Source organism: Bos indicus, chromosome 20 (assembly GCF_029378745.1).
Source record: "Bos indicus isolate NIAB-ARS_2022 breed Sahiwal x Tharparkar chromosome 20, NIAB-ARS_B.indTharparkar_mat_pri_1.0, whole genome shotgun sequence".
NCBI classification, from domain to species: domain Eukaryota; kingdom Metazoa; phylum Chordata; class Mammalia; order Artiodactyla; family Bovidae; genus Bos; species Bos indicus.
In genome coordinates, this window is record NC_091779.1 from 29,408,165 (window position 1) to 29,431,943 (window position 23,779).

A 23,779-nucleotide genomic window follows, 5' to 3' on the forward strand; every position below is an offset into this window, starting at 1 on the left:
GTGGCTCAAAACAACTTGTGGAAAACTCCTAAAGAGATGGGAATACCAGACCACCTGACCTGCCTCTTGAGAAAGCTGTATGCAGATCAAGAAGCAACAGTTAGAACTGGACATGGAACAACAGACTGGTTCTAAATTGGGAAAGGAATATGTCAAGATTGAATATTGTCACCCTGCTTATTTAACTTACATGCAGAGTACATCATGAGAAACACTGAGTTGGATGAAGCACAAGCTGGAATCAAGATTGCCAGGAGAAATATCAATAACCTCTAATATGTAGATGGCACCACCCTTATGGCAGAAAGTGAAGAAGAACTAAAGAGCCTCTTGATGAAAGTGAAAGAGGAGACTGAAAAGTTGGCTTAAAACTCAACATTCAGAAAACTAAGATCATGGCATCTGGTCCCATCAGTTCATGGCAAATAGATGGGGAAACAATGAAAACAGTGAGAAACTTTATTTGGGGGGGCTCCAAAATCACTGCAGATGGTGACTGCAGCCATGAAATTAAAAGACACTTGCTCCTTGGAAGAAAAGTTATGACCAACGTAGACAGCATATTAAAAATCAGAGACATTGCTTTGCCAACAAAAGTCTGTCTAGTCAAGGCTATGGTTTTTCCAGTGGTCATCTATGGATGTGAGAGTTGGACTGTAAAGAAAGCTGAGTGCAGCCGAAGAATTAATGGTTTTGAACTGTGGTGTTGGAGAAGACTCTTGAGAGTCCCTTGGATTGCAAGGAGATCCAACCAGTCTATCCTAAAGGAAATCAGTCCTGAATATTCATTGGAAGGACTGATGCTGAAGCTGAAACTCCAATACTTTGGCCACCTGATGCAAAGAACTGACTCTTTGGAAAAGACCTTGATGCTGGGAAAGATTGAAGGTGCAAGGAGAAGAGGACAACAGAGGCTGGATGGCATCACCGACTCAATGGACATGAGTTTGAATAAACTCTTGGAATTGGTGATATACAGGGAGGCCTGACTTGCTGCAATCCCTGGGGTCACGTAGAGTCGGGCAAGACTGAGCAACGAGAACTGAGCTTCACTACTCACCGCTACCCCAATATTTTTCTGGATGACAATGTTTCAGTTCAGTTCAGTTCAGTTCAGTCGCTCAGTCATGTCCGACTCTTTGCGACCCCATGAATCGCAGCATGCCAGGCCCCCCCGTCCATCACCAACTACCAGAGTTCACTCAGACTCATGTCCATGGAGTCAGTGATGCCATCCAGCCATCTCATCCTCTGTCGTCCCCTTCTCCTCCTGCCCACAATCCCTCCCAGCATCAGAGTCTTTTCCAATGAGTCAACTCTTCGCATGAGGTGGCCAAATTACTGGAGTGACAATGTTTAGGACTTCAAAAATTAGTCCTGTGGTAGTGTTGTATAGGAGAAGGCAATGGCACCCCACTCTAGTACTCTTACCTGGAAAATCCCATGGACGGAGGAGCCTGGTGGGCTGCAGTCCATGGGGTCGTTAGGAGTCGGACACGACTGAGTGACTTCACTTTGACTTTTCACTTTCATGCATTGGAGGAGGAAATGGCAACCCACTCCAGTGTTCTTGCCTGGAGAATCCCATGGACAGAGGAGCCTGGTGGGCTGCTGTCTATGGCGTCGCACAGAGTCGGACACAACCAAAGCAACTTAGCAGCAGCAGCAGCAGTGTTGTATAATTCTACTTATGAGGCTGGTGGAATAAGCACATTCATAGCAACAGAGAGTAGAATTTATCAGTGATTTGAGTGAAGGGAGAAAGTTATAGTTTAAAGGTTACAGAACTTTGGTTGAAATTGATGAGAATGTTCTAGGTATAGATACAGAGGAACTTCCCAGGTGGCGCCAGTGGTAAAGAAGCCACCTGCCACTGCAGGAGACATAAGAGATGCCAGTTCGATCCCTGGGTCGGGAAGATCCCCTGGAGGAGGGCATGGCAATCCACTCCAGTATTCTTGCCTGGAGAATCCCATGGACAGAGGAGTCTGGCAGGCTACAGTCCTTCGGTTATCAAAGAGTCAGACACCACTGAAGTGACTTAGCACGCACAATCACTAATGGCAACGCTCAGACAACATTATGAGCATTTTTGTGAATTGTATACATGGAAATGCTTAAACTATAAATATTGTTGTATATATTTTACAAAAATCTAAAAAGTCAAGCTTATAAAGTTGCACCCATTATTATAACTCTCATCCTGCCTCTAAAGTCATTTCCATCTGCCTGTAGCTCTTGTCAACTAAATGCCCATGATACTTCACACTCAATACAAAAATAAAGCAAAATCCTTTTTTTGTGTAAGTAAAATTTTTTTTGTTTTCTGTTTTTTAATGTATTTCACCCCAGACTGAAGAGCTCAGAAGTTGTTGAAGTGTGTGGGCTGTATTCTACAGCTTCTCAGAGCCATCTGAGCTGGATCATGTGTATCACCACTGCCCCTGCAGTACTTCCGGAGCTGAGGGGCCGCTGTGCCTTGACAGATACTCCAAGGGGGGCAGCTGCGTCCTTCCTGCCACACTTTAGCCAGCCTAACTCGCTATGTTAATTTGTTAAGGCTGTAATCACAAAATGCCATGGTGGCTTAATCAACAGACAATCATTTTCTCATACTTCTAAGGGCTGAAGTCCAAGGTCAAGTGTCAGCAGGTTTGGATTCTTCTGGGGTTTCTCTCCTTTGCTTGCAGATGGCCACCTTTCTTTTCATGTGCTCAGTTTCTTCTTCGCATAGCAGTCAGACTAGATTAGGACCCACTCTCACAGCTTTATTTTAACTTCATCTCCTTGTTAAAAGTCCTGTCTCCAAACACAGGCACATTCTGAAGTACTGGGAGTTAAGACTTCAACATATGAATGTAGAGGTGTCACCGTTAAACCCATAACCTTTGCCGACACGTGCAATGCTTAAATCTAACTAATGTGACAGACAAATAAATATTTAATGCAGCTTAGAATGCCTGCTTAGTTTTAGGGAGTAGCCTGATTTCCTCATGCCCTTTGCACATATACACATACTGTTATTTCTATTGCTGACCTATTAATGGTGAAAAAGAATTTATGTGGATTTTATTACAAAATTTAATGAATAGATTTTTATCAAATTCTCCAAATCCCTTCTCAGACTTTTTTAACTCATTGTACTATCCACTGGTCCTGTTTGAATAATATTTTTTAGTTTAGCTGTTTGATGTAACTGTATTTGACAGTCCAGATTAATCTGTTTTTATCCTGCCAAGTGGGCTTCAATCCTGTTCTGTAAATCACTCTACAACTTGCTCACAGTTTGCAGACCACTGGAGCTGCACTCCCTGGTGTTTACACGAATCCTAACTGAGCTTCAGCCTAGGATTCCAGAGTGCGACAGTGATACTAAGTCTCTAATGAACACTGCAGTTGTCAGTATACAATTTTTTAAAATTTATTTATTTTTGGCCAGCCTGGGTCTTTGTTGCAGCACACAGGCTCTTCATTGCTCCTTGCAGGCTTTCTCTAGTTGGAGCAAGTGGGAGCTACTCTTCTATTTGTGGCCAAGGGGCTTCTTATTGCAGCAGCTTCTCGTTGCAGAGTACAGGCTTTAGAGCTCATGGGCTTCAGTAGTTGTGACACACAGGCTTGGTTGCCCTGCTGCATGTGGGATCTTAGTTCCTGGACCAGGGATCGAACCTGTGTCCCCTGCATTGGCAGGCAGATTCTTAACCATTGAACCACCAGGGAAGTCTCAATATACAAAATTTTGATTTAGGCTTTTTGGTCTGTTTCTACATTATTTTCTTTCCTGTACAATCAAATTTAAGTGACTGTTAAGAGAATTTTATGTCATCTGCTGACATCCTGCATGGTACCTAATATGTTCCTGTGTTCTAGGAAGGCAAAACAGTAGGAGTATGCAAAAACCAAATTAATCTCAAGCTTCATTTGCATTCGTCTGGTAAAGTTTAAATGTGATTTAATATCTCAGAACCAAATTAGATGCATATGAGAACTGTAACTACAGAAAACATTTAAATTTTTGAATCTGCAGCTCTCAAAATTCACCATGTTCTGATCTATTCTTTACAAGCAGGCAGATTTCATTTAAGCCACTTAATCATAATTTGCCATTTGTATATGCAGAGATTTTAGGCTAGTTACCTTTTAACTCATAAAATGAAGAGACTATGAACCTAGCAATTAATGCTATAGCCAAATTAAAAATAAGAAATGGTGAAAAATATTAAAGCTGGCTAATATTTAAGAATCCATTGCAGACTATTTATCTCTTTATCTCTGTTGGGTTTTTCTTAATATAACTACGATTAACACAAGATGAAATATTGTGTGACCATTAAAAAGAATGTTATTGAAGACCATAACTCAAAATGGCAAGTATTTTATGTTATAAATGTGGGGAATAATAGATATTCAGTGTTATTATGATTTCAATTAGGTTAAGGTGAATAAGAAATCACATTAAAAGAATACATCAGTTACTTTCAGTGATGGAAATACAGTGATTTTTTTCTTTTATTATTTTAAGGGTTATGTGTGTATTCATTTTGATTTTAAAGATTTTTAAAAATATAATTGCTTTCTAATATAAAAAATTTTATTTTTTTATAAGATGTAAAACTGCAATAAACTAAAATTGAGGCACCCTATATGTTAATTCACAATCCTCTAACTCCTTATCTTACCTCTAATTCCTTTAACTTCCCCCATATAAATGTTATTCATCTCAGCTCAGTTGGTAAAGAATCTGCCTGCAATTCATGAGACCCTGGTTCGATTTCTGGGTCAGAAAGTTCCTCTGGAGAAGATAGGTTACCCACTCCAGTATTCTTGGGCTTCCCTGGTGGCTAGATGGTAAAGAATGCACCCATGATGTGGGAGATCTGGGTTCGATCCCGGGGTTGGGAAGATCCCCTGGAGGATGGCATGGGAACCCACTCCAATATTCTTGCCTGGAGAATTGCCATGGATAGAGGAGCCTGGCAGGCTAAGACCATGGGGTGGCAAAGAGTCAGACACAACTGAGTGACTAAGCACATAGCACATCTCTAACCAAAGTTTTTTAAGAGACTTCACTTTCTTATCTCTAATTCCTTTAAATTCCCCCAAATCAATATTAAATGTATTTATTACCTTTAATTTTATTACATATTTTTCATTTTCAGATTACTTAGGAAGTATAAAGACAGTTAAATGCTCTCTTTAAAAAAAGAATAAGACAGATTATCCCAGCTAAAGAAATAGCTCTTTATAAATTCCCTGTAATGAGGACACAGAAATCAAGGGAAATGCTTTGACTTTCAGAAATAAAAGCAGTTACCTAACTTGTTAGTCAATGTTTGCGTAACTGTTTAAAACATTTTCAAGCGTTAAGGTTTGTATGGGGTGATTGACTTACACATGCAGTCAACCATCTTGCAAATTAAAATACAAACCACCAGATCAATATAAGCCTATTGGAAATGCTGAGGGAAATTTTTTTTTTTAATTTCAACTATGTGCTTCTTTAAAAAAAAAAATGGGTTGTCTATTTAATTTGCAATTCAATTTCTAAATTACTACATCATTAGGGAATTATAAGAATTTTTACTTTGGCCACAGGGAATATCACTGACTGTGCTCAAAGACTGTCTTGTCATTTTTATCTTCTGAACCTCTGCTCCTATCTTGACTTTTGTCTTTAATAACCAGTACTCAACTCAACATTTAGAAAAAAATCTGACCTAATATATTCTTGCCTTCCCTGATGGCTTAGACAGTAAAGAATCTACCTGCCAATGAAGGAGGCCTGTCAACCCCTGAATGGGGAAGATCCCCTGGGGAAGGGTATGGCAACCTACTCCAATATTCTTGCCCAGAAAATTCCATGGACAGAGGCACTTGGCAGGCTATTCTTACCAAATTACTCTGAACTCTTTTTTCTCTGAAATTTTATAGAATATATAGTCTCTACCATTACTTTGATTTTAACATTCATTTGTTTTATAATACAACTGTTACTTATAATGGTAAATGATAGATAGCGCTTCGTGAAATTAAGTATTTTCCTTGTATCTTTAATCATTACAGTTATCTAGGTAGAGTTGCTTACAAGTGAAGAGCTCAAGGTATGAGTCACTTTGTACAGGCACTGAGTCAGTTGGTTTTGGTATCAAGGACTAAGCCCAGATACATACACAGCAAGAGACACACAGAGTCTCACCCGTGTTTAGTTTACTTTTTACAATTATCTTACACTGAATATATATATATATATTTTCCTTCCTCAACTTGTAGATACTTCTTTATTTTAGGGACCATGGTTTCCATATCTGACTGCTTATGACTTGAAATGTGTTATTAAAAACAAGGATTTTTTTGAGTCATATCCCTTAAAGATTTAGATTCAGATTCTCTGAATCTGGACTGGAGCCTGGTAAACTGTATCTTAGAAAAAGTATTATAAATACATCCAAGTAAGAAAATACTGTCTTTGGCAGGCCATCAAAGCTTTTTTTCTTTTTCCTTATTGACGCTGTCTTCATAAGAGCCATGATTAGTCCCATAGACTAATCCTGAATATATTCTGTTATTTCCCAAGAATAGTTCTACATCATGGGTAATTCTTTTCTGTGATGCATCCCATATTCAGATTCACCACTGGAGCTTCCTTGATTATATTACTGTGAAAATAATTTTATATTATTGTTAATTTGAAGGAATCCATTCATTTTCTCTCTGTGGAACTTTTACCTCCTTGTGAATTCTTTCCGATTTAAACTGTAAATTCTAATAGAACTTGGACAGCAAAAGCCATAATGGGACAGAAAGTTATTGGCATTTAAAAGCTCTTCCTCTTCCCATGAAGTCTGCTTGCTTTGAGAGCATATAGTTTAATGGACTTTGCTGGTAGCTCAACTGGTAAAGAATCCGCCTGCAATGCATGAGACCCCAGTTCAATTCCTGGGTTGGGAAGATCCCCTGGAGAAGGGATAGGCTACCCACTCCAGGATTCTGGTCTGGAGAATTCCATGGGGTTGCAGAGACTCAGACAGAACTAACTGACTTTCAGTTTAATGGAAACAATCAAGTGAGTCTTGAGGTTAGCAAAATTTTTAAAAGTGCTTCTCCATCAATCATATTTCTTTATAGCACATTTTCTTAGAGAGAACATATTTAGTTAAGTTATTAATATCACTCTATTAGTAAAACAAAACTTTTAACACTCCTCCTCTTTAATCACAGGTCCTTATAGCACATTCACTTAAAACACACAGTTAAGTTATTAATATCTCTACTCTCCATCCAGATTCTTTATGGCAGTTGTTCTAATGAGAGTTTTTAGTGACATGTCTGGCTTGAGTTAGGAGTATTGTCTATACAAAATACATAATGAAAAGGATATTTCAAAGAGGCCTACTAAAAGAGTTATCAAGCCAGTGCTGTAACAACTCGAGTAACAAATAATTGGTTTAATCTCAAAGTGTAAGATAAATATGAGCCTGAAAAAAAAAAAAAAAGTGAAAGAGTTAGTTACTCAGTCGTGTCTGACTCTTTGTGACTCCATGAACTCTAGCCACCAGGCTAGAATCTGTCCCTGGGATTCTCCAGGCAAGAATACTGGAGTAGGTAGCCATTCCCTTCTCTAGGGGATCTTCCCAACCCAGGAATTGAAGCTGGGTCTCCTGAATTGCAAGCAGATTCTTTACTGTATGAGCCATCAGGGAATCCCGAAATATACATATATACATAAATAACTTATACATATATAAATAAATATATACATATATACATATGTATATGTACATATATAAATAAATAAATAAGTTAAAAAGTAGAGGAAAACGGACAAATCTCCTTTTTAAATTCCAAATAAATCAACTTTTTATATATTGAAAACACAGCATAATATAACAACAAGACAATGACAATGAAGAATCCTACATTTGATCTTACTTTGACATGTCAGTTTAAGATACGAAAGCCTTTCTTTTTCAGCAGTCCATCCCAATATTTTGCTAAAGTACAACAGGATTATTCATGTTAATTGTTAGTGTAGAAAATATTTCTTTAACTATGATTTGGATATTGTTAAAGTGCACAAGTCTTAAACATACACAAATCTTAGATGAATTTTTAAAATATATATGAACCTACATAACCTCCTGGATCCATGTACAGAACAATTTTTAGAAGGCTTCCTTTTTTCCTTTTCCAGTCAAGCCCAGAGGTTCTCAGTCTTCTGACATATCGCTATAAGCAGTTGTGCTTGAAATTCACACAAATGGCGTCACACACTGCAGAGTCTTTAATGTCTTCCCTCTTTTGCTCATCATCATGTCAGTGTGATTCATCCATGCTGTTGTGTGGCAGCAGTTCTTTCTTTTTATATTTCAGGCTGTATTTCATTCTATGAATATGTCACAATTTATTTCTTCATTCCACCTTTCATGACACTTGGGTTGTTTCCAGTTTCTGGCTAATAAAATCAGCCTGTTATGAACATTCTTGAAGTGCCTTATGCACTGATTTCTCTTGCATATTTACCTTATGTTGGAACGGCTGGGTAATTGGATAATCATGTTTTTAACTTTGGTAGATACCGCCAAAAGTTTTCTAAAATGATTATATTATGTTTCACATATACCAGCAGGAAGTATATTGAATGGCCCTACATCATTGGAAAAACTTTATAACTCTTAATTTTAGCCATTAGCTATTATGGTTCAGATGGTAAAGAATCTGCCTGCAATGTGGGAGACCTGGGTTAGATCCCTGGGTGGGGGAGATCGCCTAGAGAAGGCAACTCACTCCAGTATTCTTGCCTGGAAAATTCCATGGACAGAGGAACCTGGTGGGCGGCAGTCCATGGAGTTACAAAGAGTCAGACATGACTGACTGACTAACACTTTCACTTTCATTAGCTATTAGGAGATACATGGTTTCACTTTACATTCTGCCAGTAATTACTGTTGCTATGCATATTTTCATAGGCTCATTGGTCAGATGAATATTTTGTTTGTTGAAGTGTCCAATCAATAGTTTTCCTTGATTTTTCTATTTAAGGAGTTCTTTTTATATTCTTGACAGGAGCTCTTTGTTGGGATATGCACTGCAAATAGCTTCTTCCCATCTGTGGTTTGCCTTTTCACTGTCAATGGTATCTTTTATTGTTGGTAATTTGATTTCTAGTTTGTTTAACTTTATGACAATAAGAAAAAAAATGGGATTTGATATATTTAGATTGCTTCAGGGATTTATTTTAACCATAAATCTGTGCTTTGGAATCACACATATTCTGTAACCTTGGGAAATTTTATGCAATATCTTCTTTGTTATTAAAAAGAATAGCAGTATTTTAAGATTCCTTCTAGCACTACAATTCTTTATTGACAACTTAAGTATCATTCTGGAAAATTTTGTAAAACATTTTGTTCTCCTCCATTCTACAATATTTTATTTCACACAGTATAGCTCTAAAAAGTTTTAAGCGTGGTCGCTATAAATATAATTACCATCATTGCAATAATGAATCATAGAGTAATCTTAACAAAACAGAGTTGCTGCCTCATTGCTAAATTCTTACACCCAACACACTCTGTATTTTTAGACTGTATGGAGCTCACAAGGTTTTCCTTCTAAGAACTTATGTTAGACAGCCATTCAAATGGCATCCTAAAGACCAGTTTAATTTCTTGTTAAATATGCTTTCAATTATTTTCTAAAAGTGAGAAAACAATGAAGAGAAAAATCTGTATCCTTCAAATCAAAGAATGTAGATGAAAAGATTATTTTATTATTTTGTTTGAAAATTTATTTTCTCTGCAACCTGGCTTATTTTCAGTTTTCTACACAGGATACTTCTATGTCATTCTACACATAATATCATTAACTTTCAAACAAGCAATCTGATCATTTTAACAGTATATTTCTGTCTCTTTTTAATTCATGTGGTTACCTTGAATGGTTCACCTTTATCTTCATGTATTTTTTTGTATGGAAGAGCCAATATTTTGAATAGTGAAAAACCACATTTTTATATATATAAGGCTTGTTTCTCAAGCTATTGACTTGAGAAAGCATTTTAAGAATTTTAAATAGCCACTTCCCAATAGGAATATAAACCAAGTTTTGCGAGCACTTTGTTTTCCAGTGCCAAAACTCCATCTTCCTTTTTCCCTTTCAGCCCCCCTCCTCCCTTCTTTTCTTCTTTTTTATCCCTTTGTTCTGTCTACTCATACATTATGCATATAGATTGAACACTTACTATGTGCTGAACTTACTGTAGTCCCCCACTCCAACCACAAGTCTTTAACACCAGTTAAAATTGATCACAAATGCCCCTAGATATAGCCACCCAAATGTCTACTGTGCGTTACAGAGCTTGGATGATGCTGTACCAAGTACCACATGTAATATCCTTCTCTTATTTTTGTCTTTATGTTCACTTTCTGGTTATTGCTGCTGATTTTTAAATATTTTATCAGTTCCCATGAAACTCCACTATTAGAGATACTTATCTGCTTTGCTGAATTCACAGCGTATTGTTGAGGATGAAACACATTCTTTTCCATGTTGGACTCAAAATCCTGTGCCTTCTGCATCAACTGGAATTTTTTAATATCCTGGAGTATTAAATATCAAATTATTTTGTGAAGAAGATTGAGGAAAGTTTCTTTCCCCATATTGGAATTTACAAGTTTGTATTCCCAAAGCAGGAATTCAGATCTCTTTCTCTTTTAATACCTCTGAATCTTTTTGCCGTTCTTCCATCTCTTGGCAGAGGTGACTTCGTTTTATATGTCTCTTAAGCATGCTCACAAATTCAGGTCCAACCCTGTTCTTTGCAGGGTGGGGGTGGGTGGTGCGGCATTGGAGAAGGTATTTCTAAGAAACGGCACTGAAGTGAAATTTAGATTCCCATTGTTTATTCTGTTCCATATCTAACTTTCAGCATTAAAACTGGTTGGTCCCATATCCTTGTTTTGGTTCATAGTGATAGCACTGTGTCTAATCTGATGTATAAATCTCCTAATTTAGAACTGACCTGATCCCATAAAGAAAGCAATTTAGAAAAAGGAAAATATGGCCTCTGTCCAGCCCAAAACTTCCAATGATAACCCAGGAGGTTTTGACAGGGTAATTTTCTGATCTAACCCAGAAACAAATTGAATTTATAATTATAGATTGTAGTCAAATTAGAGTCTCCTTTGTGTAATGTGAACAATATCAAGTCTCCTTCCCATAATATGAATGACATTAAGAAAAAACATCAGAATGCTGTTGGCATTTTGTTGGCAGCTGGGCTCTTGTTTCAGAATTCCAGTCAGTAGGTGCAAATTAGGTTGTTCAACACAATGGACCACAGAAGCAGTAACATCAGGGTTAATAGGAAGTGATGTGGTTTCTTTTCTTCATAAAAACAGATAAAAGGGAGACTAAAACGCTTCCACATTTTAATTCTAATTTTGTATAAAGAATGGTAAAGGAATGGGAAGTTATAAAAGTGAACTTGTATATATTTAATTAATATTTATTGATGTTTAATACATGCCTATACTACTCTATGTACTAGGAATACAACATTTCAGCTCAATAATAAAACATAATCCCTGACTTTTAAGAAATATGTGGATTATTAGAATTTATGTATTTTTGTTTCTTCATTTAAATTACAGTATTATGCTATATAGAGATCTTAATTTCAGCACCTGTTTTGCTTCCTGATATGATTAATCTCTCTTAATTTTTGTTTACTCTTGCCATCTTTAGGAGATAGTCAACTTCAACTGCCGAAAACTAGTGGCTACAATGCCTCTTTTTGCTAATGCGGATCCTAATTTCGTGACCGCCATGCTGAGCAAGTTGAGATTTGAGGTGTTTCAACCTGGAGATTATATCATACGAGAAGGAGCTGTGGGTAAAAAAATGTATTTCATTCAACATGGTGTTGCTGGTGTCATCACAAAATCCAGTAAAGAAATGAAGCTGACAGATGGCTCATACTTTGGAGGTTAGTAAAAAAGAAAATGTAACTCAGATGAAATCTAATTTGCTTGCAATATGTATCTTTATCCAAGTTTTGGAGATGTCAGAATGTTGATTTATTGGGCTTGAATGTGGACTTGTATTTGAATTCTGATAAAAGTGTCTATAGTGTGTCGACTGAAAAAAATGCATAACTAAAAGTTGAGAATTATGTTTTATTTGGCAGACAAAACTGAGGACTTAAGCCCAGGACACAGTATCTCAGATAACTCTGAGAGACTGCTCCAAGAGGTAAGGGAGGAGCCAGGGTATATAGCAGTTTTTGCGACAGAGACCAGGTAGTTGAAACATGGAATGATTACTGTTGGTTAGAGAAAACCAGATATCTCAAATTAATGAACTTAGTGCTTTTCTTTGTATGAAAAGATGCAAGAGGTCTGGGCTCATTGAAATTATTCTTTTGATATGCACTTCAGTTGTCTGGGGCTGGTATCCATGCTTTCTCATCCTTAGTCTCCTCTGAGAGCATCATCTGGGGTGGGCTGCAGCAGTTGTCTGGTAGGTGGTGGGCATCCTGTTTCTCTCCTGAATTTGCTCTGGGCTCACCATTGGGTGGCTGTAATGTGTTGGATTGATGGCTGAACATCATTTGTTAACTGATATGGCAGGCAACATTTTTTCACTGAAAACTGGTATGTTTTCACATTTCAGTGTCACATGTTCAGTGCATATGCATTTACTATTGTATTCGTTAGAATATTGCTTCAGCTTCTTAAACCAGAACCAAGTAACAGTGGCTTAAGCAGATTGAAAGTATGTTTTCCTCTCACACAGAAGTCCCAAGAGGGTTTAATGACTCTCTCCAAGACAGTTTTTAGGCATGCAGATTTTATTTATTTTGCTGGGCTGCCATCATCTAGAGTATTTTCCTTATTTATACCAGACAAATTGATTCCTCTCCACAATATGGACCACAGGAAGGGAGAAGGGGGCAGAGGAATTGAAGAATGAGCAGTTTCTCTTTAGATATGTGCCCAGAATAGCGAACTTCACCTCTATTCACACACGATTGGCCAGAATTTAGTTAAAAGAGTACCTCTAGGCATAAGGAAAGCTAGGGAATACAGCTTCTAGTTGTGTGATATATTAGTCAGGGATTTCTAGAAAAATGGAAGCAATAGGAGATATATAACTCCTATTGTGTGTGTATATTTATATATATTCACACACATACAGAAAAGGAGATTTATTATGAGAAATTGATTCATATGAGTATGGAGGCTGACAAATACTATGATCTGCATCTGAACCTGAAGAACAGGAAAACGGGTGATTAAATTCAGTCTGATGTAAATACAATCTGAAGGCAGATGAGTTGAGATGTTAGCTCAAACAATGAGATAGGAAAAAAATATTCGTCTCCCCTTCTTTTTTTTCTCTATTCAGCCCCCCGTGGATTTGGAGGATACATACCCTGAAGAGGGCAGACTACTGAGTCACCTGGTTGAAATACTAATCTCATTTAGGAACACCCTCATAGACATATCCCAAATTATATTTTTCTGGGCATCCTATGACCAGTCAAATTGACACATAATTAACCATCACAAGGGGCTATTTGCCTTGCTGAAAATTCTGACATTTTGAGTTGTTTCCAGCTTTTTACTGTAATGAGCTGTATATATTTATATTTGTGCAAATGTACAAAACTTGCCTATGAGTTGATTTACTGGGCCAAAGTCTATGCATACATTTAAACTGAAAAAACATTAAATCATTTCTTTGATGAAACTGCCAATTTCTACATTGCTTTACCCATTGATTTTTACATTTTTCCTCCTAATAAGTAAGATTGGCATCCCCTTATTATTTGCTTTGTACTTCCATTATTAACAGTGATACTGAGGCATTTCTTCAAAGATATGGATTGTTTTTATTTGATTTTCTATTGCTATTTTTGCATTTTTTAATGTGTTGTTTGTCTTCTTAAAGCAAATTTACAGAAATGTCCCTAATGTATTTTTGATATAATGTAACTGTTTTCTCCAAAATTATTACTTCTTTTTAAACTTTCTAATTTTTTGTTTTATCATTCTGATCTTCATTATTGTCTATTCGATTTGAATTTTAGAGTATTTATGTTTCTAAAGTGGGTTTTTTGCACTGCAAAATTATGAAAATGTTTCCGTATTTACTTCTATTTTATTTAGTTTCACTACATTGTTATTATAATTTTAACTTGTTAGAACAAGTGACGGGGAATGACTATTGATGTCTCTTAGTGCCAGTTCTGATTTAACATTAAAGACAATGATTAATACTACAGTGTCAGACATTGGCAAGTTTAATAGTTAAATATTACTCAGCAGTAGGAAACTGAAATATTTTCTTTAGAAAAAGTCAGGAAATCTGCCTTAACATATCAGGTTTATTCTACAAGACAAATTCAAGTGAAACATTTTCTTACCATGGGTGAGGTATTCCCAAATGGCTCTTATTACTTTGTACTAATTCTTCACAAACTTTATAATATGCCTTTAGAAGTTTTCTCTGTCAGAATTAATGTCTCCCAACTCTGTGTCTCCATACTACTTCTCACAGCTTTCCAGTGTTGACTTCTTTCTGCCTCATACTGAACACTGTTGCTAGCTACCTGTCTTCCTTCTGATATTAGATGGGAAAAATGTGTGCATCAGAATCATTGAAGAAGCTGTTTAAGTTCAGGCTCTCCCTATCAGAGATTGTAATTCAATAAATCCAGACTAGGGATAATACTTTATTTGTTTATTCAATTAGATAATAAATAACCAGTATATTTGAGCCCCTGAAAATCAGTAAAAAGAAAGTATTCAAATCAAATTAGTGATGTTGGCTAATCTGAAAACTAGGCAATATATTCATTTTTATTTTAAAATAATGATTATAAAAGCAACAATAATATGCTGAGTTTAAGAAGTTTTCTTCAATAACAGCTATAAAATTTATTGGGAAAAGTTTTAATTTTATTAAATGCTTATTTGGAATATATCAAATTAACCATAGGTATGAAAAGTGAAAGTCACTCAGTTATGTCCGACTCTTTGCAACCCCATGGACTATACAATCCATGGAATTCTCCAGGCCAGAATACTGGAGTGAGTAGCCATTCCCTTCTCCAGGGGATCTTCCCAACCCAGGGATCAACCCAGGTCTCCAGCGTTGCAGGGAGATTCTTTACCAGTTGAGCCACCAGGGAAGCCCAAAATAACCATAAGGCTCTCATTCATTAACCTATTGCAACTGATTAAACCTATCAGCTCAAAATATTTGGCCAGTTTTTGGTTAACCCAATGATTAGCTTCTTTGACTTTCTCCCCATTCATTAAGGATGATTTTTAATTCTTCATCTTTCTCTTTCTTCCCACTCTTCTTCCTTGTCATGATTCTGATTGCATCACCCCCTTACTCTTGTGCCGATTATGCTAAGAAAAAAGAAAGAGGAAATTAGGGAAAGCTAAGAACTTTAAAAATATCTACTTTAGTAAGCTCAGAGAATTAGTGTTCACATGAAGAAAAAGTAGAAATTGAAAGTTGATGAAAATAAATAAAACCTGGTAGTAAAAAATAAAAGTATAATCCAACTTTGAGGGAAAGTGTTTTGGGAAAAAAGGTTTTTGAAGTAATTAATGTAAGTGTGACAAGTACATAAAAGTTTAGAAAGGAATTTCTGAAAGTTGTTATTATGCAATAAGAATATGTGTGCTCAGTCACACAGTCATGTCCAACTCTTTTCAGCCACGTGGATTGTAGTTCTCCAAGCTCCTCTGTCCATGGGATTTTCCAGGCAAGAATACTGAAGCAGGTTACTGTTTCCTTCTAAGGGGATCTTTCCCACCCAGGGATCAAACCCAGGTCTCCTGTATCTCCTGCATTAGAAAAAAGGATTCTTTACCACTGAGACACCTGTATTTCCTCATATGTGTTTAATCTCTGCTCAATCTCTATGCCTTTTCTCTCCCTAATATTGTTTGTTTTTTTTATTTTCTTAACTTTTTTCAGAGCTACTTAAATATTTGTTATTTTTGTGGTATCTTCAAAGAAGGAGTTTTTATTTTACTTTTCACTTCACTAATTTCTGTATTTTTTCTGTATAAAATCTGTTCTACTTTTTACTTCAGTTTTACTTCTTTTAGCTTCTTGAGTTTAAAAGCTAGTATATTTATTTTGAACTACTCTTCATCTTTGATGACTGCAATTTATAATATACATAGTCTGTTTATACTGCTTTGGTTAAATTCCACTGCATTTTTAATATAGTGATTCATTATTACTTTATAAAAATAGATTGCACTTTCCATCTGGATTCATTGTATAGTACATGAGTTATCTTTTATTTAAATTCTCTTTAAAAATTTTAAATGGAAACATTTGGGGATGGAATGGTGGAAAGAAAAAAAGCACATATAATGTTTGAATAGGAGAATTACAGAATATCAAAGATGTTAAATAAATTATATTGGCAATAAGTAATGTGTAAGAAAGATAAGATTAAATGAGATTTATTTTAAAAGAGGAATGAGGTGATCTTCAATTACTAAACCTAGTTAAACTACCAAATGTAATTATACATAAAATAAAATTTTTCTCCATCCTTTTTCTAAATTTCTTAAGACATAAATGATCATCTTTAAATATAGTTTTACAAAATGACTGATGAAGTTATCCCTCATTTTAACCATTTAACAAATATTTCACCTATAGTTTATTCCAGTGAAACAAATATCTACTTATTCAATCCAGCTCACTTCAGTAAGAAATTCTCCAAAATAGCAATTGGTTTGGGTTCAGTGCTTTTAGTGTCATTCACATTTTCATTATGGTGATTTGAAATGGCTATTAGTGGGCCTGTCCTTTGGTGGACAGTTTATGGAAAAAAGTAGGTCTGCATTACTTTCAGTTATTTTACACATACAATTGATATTTGTTCAATTTAAACACCAAATCAGATAAAGAAAGGCTGTTAGAATCTAATAATAAGAACTGTACTTATTTAACATGTAAGGGTTTAAAATTTATACCCCTTTAAGTATCTAATATGAAATTTTGAAAGTGATAGAGCATACTTTTGTAGTGTATTAATTTTGTATTTTGCATCAGCTGGACATGGCAAGTTCACAGTATTTTTAAGCAGAAGAGCCTGAGATCAACTTCGTTATGTTCTTTCCACTCTTCCAAAGTGTCTTAAGTGAGTAAGCATAATCAATGCACAGGAAACACTCCAACTAAATGACAAGCAAAATAGTGAGATATGGAGATCTCAATTCGAAGATCAAATTCAGAATTTCGTGTTCGGTACCTAACTTCCTAACTTGATTTATTTCTACAATAATACAGGACTGTTTCTAGACATATATATATGTCCAGAGAGGTTAACTTCATTAAAATTCCCAATAATGTATCTCTGTATCCGTAGTTCATGATTTTAAACAAAAGCTTTTTTTCTAATATAATGTTTCATTATTAATATTTCTGTCCACTCACCTTGTAGTGGTTGTCTCTCCACATCAAGTGTTTTAATTGATTCAATCCCTTGACTTTACATCTTTCAAAATGTTTCTCTCATAGGTTCTTCTTATAATATATTAAAGTTTAGTGAAGTGAAATTCACTCAGTCGTGTCCAACTCTTTATGATCCTATGGATATACACTCCATGGGATTCTCCAGGCCAGAATACTGGAGTGGGTAGCCTTTTCCTTCTCCAGGGGATGTTCCCAACCCAGGGATCAAACCCAGGTCTCCTGCATTGTAGGTGGATTCTTTACCAGCTGAGCCACCAGGAAAGCCCCCAAAAAGTGGTGTATAATACACCTTCCGGAAAGAAAATACTTCCCTTGATGGTTGCCATGATAAATCATTTGGTATTGAATGCTATTTAGTCATGTCTAACATTTTGACAGCCTCAAGGAGACTGTCAGCCACTTTATATAGCTAAAGTGCATATTTATGGTTTTTATGTCCAAAATGCATTTGGCCAGATTACAATGATCTGGCATTTTTAAATGTAGAGCTGCAGGTTTGAAAAACCACAGGCTATCCCTGTCATGGTGATCATTCATTGTTTGTAAGAGGACTAAAAACATCTGCCAATCCATAGTTTACAGTTTACTCCATTTCTAGTCCATTGTACATTTCTAAAAGCTGACTGATTTTCTAGGAGATGTGAGGACTCTGTTGATAACAAAGTTACAATTTGATTAGTTCAATATTAATTTAACTACTATAAACATTCTCGCAAAATATAAGGAAGATGAGGTGGCAGCAGGGAAAAACAATCAATCTTCTTCAAGATTTTTTGTTCTGTTTTGTTTTCCTTTGCTTCCTCATTCATTCTCTTCTTAGGTCAGGTTAATGAAATATTTGATTCTATGATAAGAAGACAACTCCACTGGATCTTTTCGTAGGTTGTATCCCACCTAGAAATACCAGGTAATGTACAACCACAGGATGAATCTTTGCTAAATCATTGAGTTAAGAGAGGTGTTAATCCCCATCTAAATCTTCACCTTCTAGTTCTTCAATTGAGTAGTGTCATGTATAAATACATCAATGCATGATAAAGGATTATATCCATATGTCTGAGACACTTATGAAAATCAGGATGAACATTAAGACATTTTACTTTGAAGTTATCATGTCTTTCCCTCTTTAATAAAAGAGACAAAGAAGCAAAAGTTAGAGAGAAGAAAAAGGAAAAAACAAAAACAGCTTTATTACAGTTCTGGATCTTCTCGTATTCCTGTGATTATTCACAAGTCACCACTTTTGAAGTATTTATAATTAGAGAGGTATGGCCTCTCTAATTATAAATGGCCAGGCCATATCTTGAACCTAGTCAAATAAAAACTCCTTAAGGCAAATGTACTTTCTAATTCTAATTTCTAGTGTGTCATTCTAATTCATGGACTTAATTTCTAAAATGTGCCTCTACCTAGCTCCTAAGTTTCAATGTCTATCAAAAACTGGGGTAATTGATTTTAGTGAAAAGTATGGGGTTCTGTTGCAAGGTAAAACAAATCTAGCAGGTTATGATTCACTTTAGAATGTACAATTGATTTGACTATTTTGACATACTCTTTATCATTCTCTTGAAAGCAAAAATTGTGACATTTTGATTACCAGTTTTCTTTGGTATTCATATTTTACTTGCTTTATTGGTATATGCATTTTACTTGTATTATTCAAATGCTACGTTCTGTAACAATAAACTCGGTATATGCTATTAAGGGAATGTCTGATAATAAAGAACAGATGGAAGATTTTTTTTTTCATTTTGCATGCATAGCTCAAAGGTAGAAAGAAGCAGGGCTTTCCATCAAGCATAACTGGAGGAAAAAGGTTTTTAGGTAGAATATACATCATCAATAGGATAGTCTTAAGAAAGAACTATCTCCTGGACTGATGTTTTTTTCTTCTTTCTTTTAAAGAGCAACCTTTTTTGAAAAATTATTTTGTTTATTTATTTTTGGATGTGCTGGGTCTTAGTTGCTATGAAGGCTTTCTCTTCTCTATCACACTGAGCCGGGCCTACTCTGTAGTTGCTGAGCAGAGGCTTCTCGCTGCAGTGTCTTCTCTTGTGGTGGGGCATGGGTTCTAAGGCACACAGGCTTTAAAAGCTGCAGTGTGGCCTCAGTAGTTGTGACTCCTGGGTTCTAGAGCACAGGGTCATTAATTATGGCACATGGGCTTAGTTGCCCTGCTTGGCATATGGGATCTTTCCGGATCAGGGACCAAACCCATGTCTCCTGCATTGGCAAGTGGAATCTTTACCACTGAGCACCAGCAAAGCTCTCATGTTTTCTTTAAGGGTTCTCCTTAAAGTACGCATGCATTAGTGAATTGAGAGTGACCAACTGGAGAAGGAAATGGCAACCCACTCCAGTGTTCTTGCCTGGAGAATCCCAGGGACGGGGAGCCTGGTGGGCGGCCGTCTATGGGGTCGCACAGAGTCGGACACGACTGAAGCGATTTAGCAGCAGCAGCAGCAGCAATGGGCCTCTTATTTTGAAGCCCAACATTTCCCATTCATGCCTGTTTCCCAGGATTCTGGAGAGGAGACTCCAGACCTTTGTGTTTTCATCCTTTTGCAGCTATTCATCTTTTAGGAAGGCTCATCTGAATTATGTCCCTTGCTCTTTGGATGAAGAAAAAGAATATCCAAATTTTTAAACAAGACCTCCATAACTCTATACAATCTGGCCCAGTTTATTTTCCTAATCTCAATGCATATCTTCCCCTCTGGATGTCCTTAAATCAACCTTGATTTATCTTTAAATCAAGGCTGCTAGCTCTTACATTAGCAAAGAATGAAAGTTGCCTTTGTAAAGATTAATCTCTTTAGTTTAAAAAAAAATAAAGCAAAATAAAACAAAAAACCCTCTCCATTCTTTAGGCTGACACTTTGCTTCCCATATGAAGACATCGCTGAAATGTAATTTTTTTAGTCTCCCCCGGGCAGATTTTTTTTTCTTTCTGCTTTCCTACCACTTAACCTATTATTGAACTGTTTTTGTTATAATTTATATGTCAGTCTTCTATAATGGATTATGAAATTTCTGAGCTTTGACACAATGACTTTTTCCAGTTTAAATCTGCAACTCCAAAGAATAGTGCTTGAATTCTTACATAAACTCAAGGAGAACTCGTACAATGAGTCAACGGATGAATGGATGAACAGATCTATTTTTCCTCATCACTACTCCTTATTCTCTTTTGTTTTCTTTCCAGCTCTAAAATATAAAAAGCTTGTTTTTTTTTAATTTTAGATGCATGTTGATATATGGCAAAACCAATATAATATTGTAAAGTTAAAAATATAAAGAAAAAAGAAAAAAAAGGAACCAAACATCCCATTCATTTCAGTACTATACTGTGCTAAACTCATTATCTTTATGTCAAGACAGGAAACTAATACAAATAATAATGATAAATTATAAACTACACTAAATGAAACACAAAGCATTATCTATTTCTGAGAAACTCAGGACTGATATTTGAATTACCTTCTATCTAATTTTAAATGAATCTCACTATATTAAGAATCAAATAATATGGTTCTAGAATTTCAAACAATCTAGAGTAGTGCCATTCACTAGAGCTTTCTGTAGTGATGGAAATATTCTTTACTTAATACTGCTCAAACACTAGCCATATGCAACTATTGAGCATTTGATGCTAGTGTGACTGAGTAATTGAATGTTTAATGTCATTCTATTGCAGTTATTTTAGATTAAATGTAAATAGCCACATGTGGCTAGTGCCTGCCATACTGGATAAAACTATTCTAGATTGCTGTAAAAATAGGTGAGAGGACCTCGTCAGGCCGTGTTGCAGTACCAGGACCTTGTCAAGCATGATGACTCAAATGCCTCAGAGCCTGCAGCTACAGGAAAGCAGTGAAGTGAACCCAGTGTGATGTGAACATTAGAACAAACATGGTGACTGATGGCAGCCAATTCTGTGTCTTGGAGTCAAGGAGACACAAGGATTGGCTCTTCTAAACCCAGATGAGAGGGATGGTGGCTACCCAGGTCTCCCCCATGACCCTCACTCATTAAAGAGGCCTTGTGTTTCCAGTACTCCCATCTGTTTAGAAAACCAGATCTAGATCTTGATGTGAAGACTCAAGTGTCAGTTATCTCAGTTGTTAGAAACACTGTGCATATATGTGGAAGATAGAAAAGTGATACAAAGGAACATATTTACAAAACAGAAATAGACCCTCAGACATAGAAACAGGCTTATAGTTACCAGCAGGGAATTTTATTCAATACAGTAAATCCCCTACATAAGAACTCGTTCTGTTCCAAGAGCACGTTTGTAAATCCAGCAAAGTTAGCCTAGCTAACAAAATTAGCTAACACAATGGGCTGTATAGCATGGTAGTGTAATAGGCTTATAATATTTTTCACACAAGCAATGCATGAAAATAAACAAAAAATAAAGAAAACATCTTTTATCTTATAGTATAGTACCTTGAAAAGTAAGTAGATACAGTACAGCAGCTGGCATACAGGGGCTGGCATCGAGTGAACAGGTGAGAAGGGTTGACTGGAGGAGGGAGAGGAAGAGGAAGATGGTAGAGCTGTCAGCAATAGGAGACAGAGGGAAAACTGCAACTTCACTCACACCTTATGTGGTTAGACATGGGAACACACATTCACATCTTGAAAGTTCACAACTTGAAGGTTCGTATGTATGGGACTTACTATACCTTGTAATAAACTATAATAGAAAAGAATCTGGAAAATTATATATATATATATATAAAACTGAATCACTTTGCTGTACACATGAAACTATAAATCAATTATACTTTAATGAAAAACAAAAACACTATGCAGATAAAAAAATGGGGTGAAAGGGCAAGGCAGATGTATCTAGAATAATATAGAGGGCTGTCATCTCTCCCCTATTGTTGCCTTCTTAGAAATTTTTCTGTCTTCCAAAAAAATCATTATTTCAACTTATGCCATAAATGGAGCAAGTTATATTGTTTCCTTCCTTCCTTCCCTTTTTTTTACCACATCAGTTCAATTCAGTTGCTCAGTCATGTCCGACTCTTTGTGACTCCATGGACTGCAGCACACCAGGCCTCCGTGTCCATCACCAACTCCTGGAGTTTACTCAAACTCATGTCCATTGAGTCGATGATGCCACGTAGAGCTATTGAAAATCTTCAGTGCTCCAGAGTTCTAAGTATTTGTCATAGAGTAGCAAAGAAGATAAAAACCCTAGAATTCATGAATTTTACACTCTTAATACTTCTTTCTCTCATATATTATTTATACTCATTCCCTTATTTTCTGTTCATCCCTAAGTTTTCTCTGTGATTTATTTGGAACATTTATATAAATGATGCACAGAAACTATGGGGTATAAAGATTTGTATTATACTAATCACTTTATGTTTTTATTTGTGTTGTCATCCTTAGCACATTTCCTGGTATATCCTTTTTATTGAATAAATATTTGTGGCATTGAATCTAATTTTGAAGTCATCTTTAATTGAATAATATTTTATATCATGACATCAGTGATAAAGTTTTTAATAAATGATCTTTCTTTATATTTCCTTTCAATTTTTCAAATGAAAAATTATGATGACTGCTCTTTTTACTCCTGTAAGTTTTTAAGTTTTTAATAGAAGTCATAAATGTAACTTTATTTAGTGCTAAACAGAGAAGCTAGATTCCTTCTTGGTTGCTTCTTTTAATGCTCTTGGTTTTGTTCTTTTATTTTGCTCTCCAGCCTCACATTTAGCTTTCAGAGCCTCAATACAAGATTGCTGACTAAGATTTTCTTGCCCTACTCAAGTAGATCTGCTCATCCCCTGTCACAGGCAGGCACGATGAATGAGCTAACATTAGTAAAGTACTTTGAGTTCTGTGGATGAAAGTTGTGCAAACTATTACTCTGTTGTGACACTTTCTTTAAGGATCATTATCATACTTCATCATACTTGTGGAATCTCAGCACAAAAAGAAGGAAGAAGTATGTCTTTGAGTAGGCACACTTCAGTAAAGTATAAAAGCATAGCAATTGCATGGGAAGGGTGGAGGTTCAAATTTTTATTTTTAATATTAGCTTGTTTCCCTCTCACTTTTTCTATTCTATACTACCAGCCCAGAGTGGGATAAGGTGAAGTAAGACCATCTTTCTGTGGAAAATATGTGTTACCTTTTGAGGCATTGGTTATACATTTGAAAGTAATTAAAGCTTTTATAATGCTACCAAAGTTATATTTTTATCCTATAAAAGAATTAACAGGTATGCATATAAAAC

General features: G+C 35.9%; 1 protein-coding gene across 1 annotated transcript in view; it reads left to right on the forward strand.

The window, feature by feature from the left end:
* Positions 1–23,779, forward strand: part of HCN1 (hyperpolarization activated cyclic nucleotide gated potassium channel 1) — a 453,436-nt gene that overhangs the window by 386,270 nt on the left and 43,387 nt on the right. Inside the window, exon 6 of the mRNA XM_070774701.1 lies at positions 11,743–11,983. Within this exon, the coding sequence (XP_070630802.1) occupies positions 11,743–11,983 (241 nt within the window). The remainder of the gene's footprint in view (positions 1–11,742; positions 11,984–23,779) is intronic.